This window comes from Petromyzon marinus (assembly GCF_048934315.1).
Source record: "Petromyzon marinus isolate PM22_M1 ecotype Great Lakes invasive population chromosome 67 unlocalized genomic scaffold, UKy_Petmar_22M1.pri1.0 chr67_unloc.5, whole genome shotgun sequence".
NCBI lineage: Eukaryota > Metazoa > Chordata > Hyperoartia > Petromyzontiformes > Petromyzontidae > Petromyzon > Petromyzon marinus.
Window position 1 is genome coordinate 34214 of NW_027422595.1, and position 12750 is coordinate 46963.

The 12750-nt window shown below is 52.9% G+C and overlaps 1 protein-coding gene across 1 annotated transcript in view; it reads right to left on the minus strand.

Moving 5' to 3' along the window:
• Positions 1-483: 483 nt before the first annotated feature.
• Positions 484-12750, minus strand: part of LOC142907973 (putative defense protein 3) — a 38955-nt gene continuing 26688 nt past the window's right edge. The window contains exons 4-7 of the mRNA XM_076058034.1: positions 8571-8686; positions 7065-7177; positions 1587-1651; positions 484-627 (exon numbers count right to left, since the gene is read on the minus strand). Coding sequence (XP_075914149.1) covers positions 545-627; positions 1587-1651; positions 7065-7177; positions 8571-8686 — 377 coding nt within the window. The 3' untranslated portion in view covers positions 484-544. The remainder of the gene's footprint in view (positions 628-1586; positions 1652-7064; positions 7178-8570; positions 8687-12750) is intronic.

Consider the following 12750-nt stretch of genomic DNA (forward strand, 5'->3'; position numbering starts at 1 on the left):
CCCGTGTCTCCCTGTGTCTCCCTGTGTCTCTGTCTCCTCGTGACTCCCCGTGTCTCCCCGTGTTCATATCTCCCCCGTGTCTCTGTCTCCCCGCATCTTGCAGTGTCCCTGTCTCCACGTGTGTCTCAGTATCTCTGTCTCCCCGCATCTCGCAGTGGCCCTGTCTCCACGTGTCTCCCTGTGTCTCTGTCTCCCCGTGTCTCCCCGTGTCTCCAAAGTGTCTCCCTGCGTACGCCGGTATATCTCCGTGTCTCCCGGTGCGGGCTACGTGTTACCCTGCGTCTCCCCGTGTCTCTCCCTCTCCCCCTGTGTCCCCGTGTGTCTCCCGCTTGTCTCCCGTGTGTCTCCCGTGTGTCCCCCCCGTGTGTCTCCCCCCGTGTGTCTCCCCCCGTGTCTTCCCCGTGTCTCCCCCATGTCTCCTTCCGTGTGTCTCCCCCCGTGTGTCTCCCCCGTGTCTCCCCCACGTGTCTCCCGTGTGTCTCCCCCCCCGTGTGTCTCCCCCCGTGTCTCCCCCGTGTGTCTCCCCCCGTGTCTCCCCGCCGCTTCAGAGGCGGAGAGCGCTCGCACAGAGCAGCGACCCCGAGGCTGTCAGCCAGGTCAGGGAGGCGCCGCTCTGGATGGAGAGTCCTGGGTCATGGGGCACACACAGACACACACGCATACATACACACATAGACACACACAGATAGACATACATTCACATAGACACACACACAGACTCACACACACAGACACACACACAGACAGACACAGGCACACACACATACAGACACAGGCACACACACTCACACACACACATACACACACAGAGACACACATTCACAGACACACACAGTCACACAGACACTCACACACACACAGACACACACACAGACATACATACAGACACACACACAGACACACAGACACACACACACAGACACACACACAGACACACACACAGACACACACACAGACATACACACAGACACAGACACACACACAGACACACACACAGACACACACACACAGACACATACACACAGACACACACACACAGACACACACAGACACAGACACACACACAGACACAAAGACACACACAGACACACACAGACACACACACAGACACACACACAGACAAAGCTCCCCCGTGTAGCCTCAACAATCGAACTCGGGCTGCCAGGTCCATGGCCAAATGTGCTACCGTCAATCGCGGCTCCGGTGAACAAACGTAGAGGGGTCGGTGTCAGGGTCACGGTCAGGGTCAGGGCACAGAGGTCGGTGTCAGGGTCACGGTCAGGGTCAGGGCGCAGGGGTCGGTGTCAGGGTCACGGTCAGGGTCAGGGCACAGGGGTCGGTGTCAGGGTCAGGGTCCGGGCGCAGGGGTCAGTGTCAGGGTCACGGTCAGGGCACATGGGTTAGGATCAGGGTCAAGGTCAGGCGAGAGTCAGGCGAGGGTCAGGCGAGGGTGAGTGTCCGTGTCGCGGGGTCAGGGTCAGGCTCAAGGTCAGGCGAGGGTCAGGCGAGGGTGAGTGTCCGTGTCACGGGGTCAGGGTCAAGGTCAGGCGAGGGTGAGTGTCCGTGTCACGGGGTGTGACCGTCACCTCCATTGAGAACCGAGGAGCGAATGTCCATCCAGTAGACTTCACGTGACTCAGCGACAGCAGCACTGAGACAGAAACCATCGTCATCATTGTCCCCATCATCGTCATCTCCATCATCATCATCGTCATCTCCATCATCATCAACGTCATCTCCATCATCTCCATCATCATCATTGTCCCCATCATCATCATCATCTCCATCATCATCATCATTATCTCAATCGTCATCTCCATCATCTCCATCATCATCATTATCATCATCTCCATCATCATCATCATCTCCATCATCATCTCCACCATCATCATCTCCATCATCTCCATCATCATCATCTCCATCATCATCATTGTCCCCATCATCATCATCATCATCTCCATCATCATCATTGTCCCCATCATCGTCATCATCGTCATCTCCATCATCATTATCGTCATCTCCATCATCTCCATCATCATCATCATCATCTCCATCATCATCATCATCTCCATCATCATCTCCATCATCATCTCCATCTCCATCATCTCCATCATCATCATCATCATTGTCCCCATCATCATCTCCATCATCATCATCATTATCATCTCCATCATCATTGTCCCCATCATCATCTCCATCTCTATCATCATCATCATTGTCCCCATCATCATCATCTTCATCTCCATCATCATCATCATCATCTCCATCATCATCTCCATCTCTATCATCATTATCTCCATCTCTATCATCATCATCATTGTCCCCATCATGATCATCTCCATCATCATCATCATCATCTCCATTATCATCATCATTGTCCCCATCATCATCATTGTCACCATCTCCATCATCATCATCTCCATCATCATCATCTCCATCATCATCATCATCTCCATCATCATCCTCATTATCCCCATCATCATCTCCACCATCATCATCATCATCATCTCCATCTCCATCATCATCTCCATCATCATCATCATCATCTCCATCATCATCATCATCATCATCTCCATCATCATCCTCATTGTCCCCATCATCATCTCCATCATCATCATCATCATCATCTCCATCATCATCTCCATCATCATCCTCATTATCTCCATCATCATCTCCATCATCATCATCATCATCTCCATCATCATCTCCATCACCATCATCATCATCTCCATCATCATCATTACCATCGTCATTATCATCATCACATCACCATCATTATCATCATCACATCGTCATTATCATCATCACATCATCATCATCATTGTCCCCATCATCATCATCATCATTGTCCCCATCATCATCTCCATCATCATCTCCATCATCATCATTGTCCCCATCATCATCATCGTCATCATCATCGTTCCCATCATCATCGTCATCATCATCATTACCATTGTCATTATCATCATCACATCGTCATTATCATCATCACCACATCATCATTATCCTCATCATTATCATCATCATCGTTATCATCATCATCATCATTACCATCGTCATTATCATCATCACATCGTCATTATCATCATCACCACATCATCATTATCATCATCATCATTATCACCATCACATCATCTAAAATAAATGTTTTTTTTGGGATAGATCACGTAAGTATAAATGTTGTGTCGTAAACCCAACCACCCAACACAGCCGCTAAGGGTTGTCACATAAACAATCCGCCAATTAGTTACAGCTTCAGCTCGCCGCTGGTGTGTCGGAGAATGTAAATCCACAACATTTACAATTCCAGTAGTCCGGCTTTTCTGCTGGTAACTCGCATCAAGCATCATCGGGCGATTTGCCAGCATCGGCGAAACGTCGTACAGTAAAACCTTGGATTTGCGAGCATGATTCGTGTTTGTAACATCCAAAGCACTCGTATATCAAAGCACTCGTATATCAAAGCAGTTGTGATCACGTGACGCTCGGCAGTACAAAGCGTGTACACGTACTACTACTCGTATTGCTAAGACCCTCGCTCGTATATCAGTTGTGTGATCACGTGACGCTCGGCAGTACAAAGCGTGTACACGTTACACTACTAGTATTGCTAAGACCCTCACTCGTATATCAGTTGTGTGATCACGTGACGCTCGGCAGTACAAAGCGTGTACACGTACTACTGCTCGTATTGCTAAGACCCTCGCTCGTATATCAGTTGTCATCACGTGACGCTCGGCAGTACAAAGCGTGTACACGTACTACTACTACTCGTATTGCTAAGACCCTCGCTAGTTTATCAAATTTATATTTATTTACAATGTTCGCTCGCCTTGCAAAGCACTCGCAGGCCAAGTCACTCCCAATCCACAAGGTTTTTACTTTATTCAGATTCAGATTGTAAATGTTGTGGATTTACTCTGCCACTCACCAGCGGTGCTCTGAAGCGGTCCCTTAGGGGCCGTCCGGGAATGACGTCACGCGATTTTGGACGAATTTTTGACCCCCTCCCCCCTCTTCGTCACACTGCGTCACAAAAAGTCAGACCCCCCCCTCAAACATGACGTCACAAAGCTCTGCCCCCCCCCAAAAAAAATAAAAATAAAACATGCTTCAAATCGCTTTAAACTTATTGTCACATTGTTGATGCGTATTTAATGTGGCGCTGCTGCACTCTGATGTTGTAGGAGAAAACGTTTATTTTAAAAAGTCTATTTAATTAAGTAGAACGTGTTGCGTCTATATTTATTTATTTATAAAGTTGCGCGCTTTGATGTGACGTCACATCTCTCAAACCCCGCCCCCCTCACCCCTTGTCACAAATGTCTCACCACCCCCCACCCCAGGTGCGTGACGTCATTAATGAACGGACCCCTTACTGGGCTGTGCCGGGTGGTGGAGGGTTACGACACAACATTCATACTTACGCGAACTTTACCCAAAAAAACTTCCGCATGGTAAACTGATCACCGTCTCCCCGTGTGGCACTTCACCACCGAGAGAACCAACACAGACACAATTTCAACCGAGAAGATGGTTTCAAATTAAGCAACCATTGTAAAGATACTCTTTGGTTCTATTGGGTAAAGTCACGTAGGTAAAAAATAAAATAACAAAAAATCACGACGTTTCGGCCACAACACAAGCGGCCTTCATCAGGTGAAGGGACGAGACTGTCTGGAGGACAGCGCTGGAGTCGTCTCGTCCCTTCACCTGATGAAGGCCGCTTGTGTTGTGGCCGAAACGTCGTGATTTTTTGTTATTTTATTTTCACCTACGTGACTTTACCCAATAGAACCAAAGAGTATGGATTCTAGCAGTCACGAAAGCTTTAAATCTAACATTGGAAAGATGTTCTAAATCGAACCAAACATTAAACTAATTTTCAATGCTACAGTATATTTTTTCAAGTAGTGGTACCCCAAACTTTCGCAGCTCTTATAAATTCCCTTTTCACACCATCACTAGGTAAACTCCCCCTCCCCCCCCCCCCCCCCGGGCCAACCGGCATGTGCACCCGCACGTACACCACTTCTATGCTAAGTCGGCCAATCAAATGCTATTTTTTCCTTTGTCAAGGCACCTTGTTTCCTCGCACACAGCTTAAAGGTCCGCGGTCCAAGCGTGGCTCTGTTTCACTCCAGCGCTGTCCTCGAGACAGCCTGGTCCCTTCACCTGACGAAGGCCGCTTGTGTTGTGGCCGAAACGTCGTGTGATTTTTGTTGTTTTATTTTTTACCTACGTGGTGACTTTACCGAATAGAACCAAAGAGAATAGAACCAACGAGAATGGATTCCTGCGGCCGCGAAAGCTTCAAATCGAGATTGACCATCGCCATCGTCGTAGACGTCGTCCATTATCCCTCACGAGCGATGACGAGTGAACACCCCCCCCTCCCCTACCCCCCCCCCCCTGCTACAAGCCACGTGTGTCTCGGACACTTCCTACCCACGCCCCCCACCCTCAGACCTCCACTTGTTCACACAGAGTTCACTCAATAACACCGCCCCCCCCCCCCACCCCCACTCCATGTTTGCTGGCATGACGGTCCCCCCCCCCCCCCCCCCACCAAAGACAAAGATCCCCCGTATAGCCCGAACAGACTGTTGGGGCAAGTGCTGCTAGTAGCGAGCAGCACCTACGGAGGCCGGCACTGTGACGTCAGGTGCTCGTTTGAGGCTGAGTCGACCTAGTGGAGGCCACACGACCGGTTCGGGTAATCGTCACCGGCGTTGGCCGTGAGCGAGAATTGAACCCGGGTCGCCGAGTTCGTAGCGCAGCACAGCGCTAACCGCTACACCCACCGCTCCCCCATAACGGGCCCCACAAACATTGCTATCTGCTTGCCCCCCTCTGACGATGACTGTTAACCCCACCAGGCCCCACCAGGCCCCCCACTCTCCCCCCCTTGCATCGAGTTGAGCGGCAGTCACCTCTGAGGTGTCGACAAAGGGGATTGGTGGCTGGGATGATTGGGGTGGCGGGGATGGGGGGCCGTGGGTGGGGGATAAGAGAGGAATGTTGGCAGGACTGACGAGGGAGAGAGCTGTGGATGAAGGAGGGAGCTGTGGATGAAGGAGATGTGGGTGAATGAGAGAGCTGTGGATGAATGAGAGAGCTGTGAATGAAGGAGAGAGCTGTGGATGAAGGAGAGAGCTGTGGATGAAGGAGGGAGCTGTGGATGAATGAGAGAGATGTGAATGAAGGAGAGAGCTGTGAATGAAGGAGAGAGCTGTGGATGAAGGAGATGTGGGTGAATGAGAGAGCTGTGGATGAAGGAGGGAGCTGTGAATGAAGGAGAGAGCTGTGGATGAAGGAGATGTGGGTGAATGAGAGAGCTGTGGATGAAGGAGGGAGCTGTGGATGAAGGAGAGAGCTGTGGATGAAGGAGGGAGCTGTGGATGAAGGAGAGAGCTGTGAATGAATGAGAGAGCTGTGGATCGAGGGAACTATGAATGAAGGTGGGAGCTGTGGATGAAGGAGGGAGAGCTGTGGATGAATGAGAGAGCTGTGGATGAAGGAGGGAGCTGTGGATGAATGAGAGATATGTGGATGAAGGAGAGAGCTGTGAATGAAGGAGAGAGCTGTGGATGAAGGAGGGAGCTGTGAATGAAGGAGATGTGGGTGAATGAGAGAGCTGTGGATGAAAGAGAGAGCTGTGGATGAAGGAAGGAGAGGTGGGTGAATGAAAGACCTGTGGATGAAGGAGGGAGCTGTGGATGAAGGAGAGAGATGTGGATGAAGGAGAGAGATGTGGATGAAGGAGAGAGCTGTGGATGGAGGGATCTGTGGGTGAAGGGGGGAGCTATAGATGAATGAGAGAGCTGTGGATGGAGGGAACTATGAATGAAGGTGGGAGCTGTGGATGAAGGAGAGAGCTGTGTATGAATGAGAGAGCTGTGTATGAATGAGAGATCTGTACATGGAGGGAACTACGAATGAAGGTGGGAGCTGTGTATGAAGGAGGAGAGAGCTGTGGATGAATGAGAGGGCTGTGGATGAAGGAGGGAGAGAGCCGTGCATGAAGGAGGGAGAGCTGTGGATTGTTGCACGACAGGCCTTACATGAACATGATGGGCCCGGTGAGGCCTCCTGCCGGTGGCATCCAGGTGAAGGTCTGGTTAATCTTCTCGTTGATGTTCGAGTGAGTCACCGCACTTGCATCTCTGCCGTCGCACTGCGAAGACAAAGGTCCCCCGTGTAGCCTCAACAGACTGCTGGGGCAAGTGCTGCTAGCGAGTAGTACCCGTGAAGGCCAGCACAAGACAAAGGTCACCCGTGTAGCCTCAACAGACTGCTGGGGCAAGTGCTGCTCGCGAGTAGTACCCGTGAAGTCCGGCACAAGACAAAGGTCCCCCGTGTAGCCTCAATAGACTGCTGGGGCAAGTGCTGCTAGCTAGTAGTACCCGTGAAGGCCAGCACAAGACAAAGGTCCCCCGTGCAGCCTCAACAGACTGCTGGGGCAAGTGCTGCTCGCGAGTAGTACCCGTGAAGTCCGGCACAAGACAAAGGTCCCCCGTGTAGCCTCAATAGACTGCTGGGGCAAGTGCTGCTAGCTAGTAGTACCCGTGAAGGCCAGCACAAGACAAAGGTTCCCCGTGTGGCCTCAACAGACTGCTGAGGCAAGTGCTGCCCTATGTAACTCCTACCCTGGCCTCATGCGTTCTCAACATGATCAGCAGCTGGGACGTGCTATCAGAAACTCGTTTCTTTTGTAACTGCTTGTTGTGTTTCGTTTGTTTTGTCCTTCCCGCGCACCTCCGATTAGCTAGGGGTGGCTACGTACGGTTGCGAAGGAATTTCAACATTCATACGTGGACTCATTTTACCAGGTGGCACCACTAAGATATAGAGCTCTTTTTTTGCTAAGCGACCTGGCCACAAATGATAGCGCAAGGAAGTGGCTTGTCGCAGTGGAAATTTCTAGCGGTAGCCCAATACTCTCAACGCATGATTCTAGATTGTCGAGGGGGACACCGGAGGACCCGGGGAAAAATTGACGTGACCACGGCAAGAGAGAGAGAGAGACGCAAACTCCAACGACCTCCTGTATACCAGGCGAGGTAGTTAACATCTCCTAGCCACCGTGATGATGATGAGAGAGATGCAGACTACACAAATACAGCAGCAGCAGGCATCGCCAGGGTCGGGATCAAACCCACGACCTCCTGCACACCGGGCGAGGTAGTCAACATCTCCTAAACCACAGCGTGTCAGGGGTCGGGATTGGACCCACGACCTCCTGCACACCGGGCGAGGTAGTCAACATCTCCGAAACCACAGCGTGGCAGGGGTCAAGATCGAACCCACGGCCTCCTGCACACCGGGCGAGGTAGTCAACATCTCCTAAACCACAGCGTGTCAGGGGTCGGGATCGAACCCACGACCTCCTGCACACCGGGCGAGGTAGTCAACATCTCCTAAACCACAGCGTGTCAGGGGTCAAGATCGAACCCACGGCCTCCTGCACACCGGGCGAGGTAGTCAACATCTCCTAAACCACAGCGTGTCAGGGGTCGGGATCGAACCCACGACCTCCTGCACACCGGGCGAGGTAGTCAACATCCCACCTGCAGTAGACGCGTGTCCCTGGGTAGGCCCTGCCAGGTGCCCATGGGCCGCGTGGCTCCCCCCGGCGTGCGGGCCTGCAGCAGGAGGCCACGGTACACCGGGCCCATCACCCGCACTGGAGCAACACGGGCAGCAGTTGCAGTTACAGCAGGGGCAGCGCAGCAGCAGGTGCAGCAGCAGGTATAGCAGGTGCAGCAGCAGGTACAGCAGCAGCAGTTGCAGTTACAGCAGGGGCAGCAGCAGCAGGTACAGCAGCAGGTACAGCAGGTACAGCAGCAGCAGGTACAGCAGGGGCAGCAGGTACAGCAGGGGCAGCAGCAGCAGGTACAGCAGGTACAGCAGGTGCAGCAGGGGCAGCAGCAGCAGGGGCAGCAGCAGCAGGTACAGCAGCAGGTACAGCAGCAGCAGCAGCAGGTACAGCAGCAGCAGCAGCAGGTACAGCAGCAGCAGCAGGTACAGCAGCAGCAGCAGGTACAGCAGCAGCAGCAGGTACAGCAGCAGCAGCAGCAGGTGCAGCAGCAGCAGCAGGGGCAGCAGCAGCAGGGGCAGCAGCAGCAGCAGGGGCAGCAGCAGGTACAACAGGGGCAGCAGGTACAGCAGCAGCAGGTACAGCAGCAGCAGGTAGAGCAGCAGCAGGTAGAGCAGCAGCAGCAGGTACAGCAGCAGCAGGTAGAGCAGCAGCAGGTACAGCAGCAGCAGGTACAGCAGCAGCAGGTACAGCAGCAGCAGGTACAGCAGCAGCAGCAGGTACAACAGCAGGGACAACAGCAGGGACACACAAAGACAAAGATCCCCCGTATAGCCAGACTGTAGGTGCAAAGTGCTGCTAGCGAGCACCTATGAAGGCCGGCACGGCACACGAGGGGGTGGGTGGCCAGCACCACGCCCGACCGCCTTTGTCTCCCTAGTGGCAATGTTTACACACCGCACGAGGTACTCATTTGAGGCTGAGTCGACCTAGGGGAGGCCCGGGACCGGTTCAGATAATCGTCACTGGTGTTGGCCGTGAGCGGGAATCGAACCCGGGTCGCCAGGTTCATAGCGCAGCGCGCTAACCGCTACACTATCGCTCCCCACAACACGTGTACACACACCACATCACACACACACACACCACATCACACACACACGTGTACACACACCACATCACACACACGTGTACACACCACACACACACGTGTACACACCTCACACACATGTGTACACACCACACACGTGTGCACACACACACGTGTACACACCACACCACACACAAGTGTACACACCACACACACACAGTGTACACACACCACACACACGTGCACACACCACACACACGTGTACACACACCACACACACACACGTGTACACACCACACACGCACGTGTACACACACCACACACACGTGTACACACACCACACACACACGTGTACACACACCACACCACACACACACGTGTACACACACCACACCACACACACACGTGTACACACACCACACCACACACACACGTGTACACACCACACACACACGAGTGTACACACCACACACACAGTGTACACACCACACTACACCACACACGTGTACACACCACACACACACAAGTGTACACACCACACCACACACGTGTACACACACCACACCACACACACGTGTACACACACACACGTGTACACACACCACCACCACAAACGTGTACACACCACACACCACACCACACACACACGTGTACACACCACCACCACACACACACGTGTACACACCACACACACACGTGTACACACCACACACACACACGTGTACACACACCACACATACACGTGTACACACACCACACACACACACGTTTACACACACCACACACACACACGTGTACACACACCACCACACAGTGTACACACCACACACACACACGTGTACACACACCACACACACGTGTACACACCACACACACACGTGTACACACCACACACACACACGTGTACACACACCACACCACACACACGTGTACACACCACACTACACCACACACACACACGTGTACACACACCACACACACCACACACACACGTGTACCCACCACACACACACACGTGTACACACACTACACCACACACACACACGTGTACACACCGCACTACACCACACACCCACACGTGTACACACACCACACCACACACACACACGTGTACCCACCACACACACACACGTGTACACACACTACACCACACACACACACGTGTACACACACCACACCACACACACACACACGTGTACACACCGCACTACACCACACACACACACGTGTACACACACCACACCACACACACACACACACGTGTACCCACCACACACACACGTGTACACACACTACACCACACACACACACGTGTACACACCACACTACATCACACACACACGTGTACACACACCACACCACACACACACACGTGTACACACCACACACACACGTGTACACACACCACCACCACACACACACGTGTACACACACCACACCACACACACACGTGTACACACCACACACACCATACACACAGTGTACACACCACACACACGTGTACACACACCACACCACACACACACACGTGTACACACACCACACCACACACACACATGTGTACACACACCACACACGTGTACACACCACACACACACGTGTACACACTACACACACGTGTACACACACCACACCACACACACACACGTGTACACACACCACACCACACACACACACGTGTACACACACCACACCACACACACACACGTGTACACACACCACACCACACACACACGTGTACACACACCACACCACACACACATGTGTACACACACCACACACGTGTACACACCACACCAAACACACACGTGTACACACTACACACACGTGTACACACACCACACCACACACACACACGTGTACACACACCACACCACACACACACACGTGTACACACACAACACCACACACACGTGTACACACCACACTACACCACACACACACGTGTACACACCACACACACAGTGTAAACACCACACACACGTGTACACACACCACACACACACACGTGTACACACACCACACACACACACGTGTACACACCACCACCACACACACACATGTACACACACCACACACACATACGTGTACACACACCACACACACCACACACACACACGTGTACACATCACACACACACAGTGTACACACACCACACACACACGTGTACACACACCACACCACACACACGTGTCCACACCACACTACACCACACACACGTGTACACACACACACACACCACACACACGTGTACACACACCACACACACACGTGTACACACCACACACACATGTGTACACACACCACACAACAACAACAACAACCGCCATTCGCCACTAAGTGGCGGTGACGTCACCACGACGCTTGTGCCAGGCTATGTGCACCCTGAGGCCACGTGAAGTGTCGAACGCCCGCTGGCAGGAGGTCACGGGGCAGACCCAGGTGCCACGGGTCGACTGACTGAGATGACTGGCTGATGCACCACCTGTGCCCCCTACTGTGCCAACCTGCTGTGCTTTAGCCACCCGGCGCTCCGCTCGCTGTTGTGAGCGTCGCTCCTCCGCCCTCCGTTGTTGTTGGAGGGCGACTGCCTCCAACTGCCCAGTAGCATCCTTCACGAGCCTCCTCCACAGAGGCCGATCTTGACACCGCTGGTACCAGTCATGGGCAAGTCCACTCAGCTCCACGTCCTCCTGTACAACATCACTCCATCTCTTCTCTAGCCCGTGCCGCGCCCGCTTAGCCCCCTCAATCCGGCCAAACAAAAGCTGTTTCGGCATGCGGTGGCTGGGCATGTGGGCTACATGACCCAGCCATCGCAGCCTTGCCTGCCGGAGGAGCTCACCGATGGGACCCTGCCCAGATCTTTCAAGGATTTGTGAGCTCCTCACACAATCCAGTCTGGTTAAACCCAGGATGGATCGTAGGCAGGCCAGCCTAAATGTTTCTAACCGGCGAAGATGTTCCATTAGGGGGGTCCACGTTTCGCAAGCGTAGAGAAGGGAGGGAATGACCGTGGCCGAGAAGACCTGAAGCTTAGTGCGGAGCGACAGACCAGGTAGCTTCCACACAGCGTTACGCAACCGATGAAAAGATATTGCCGCTCGACTGATTCGGAGTG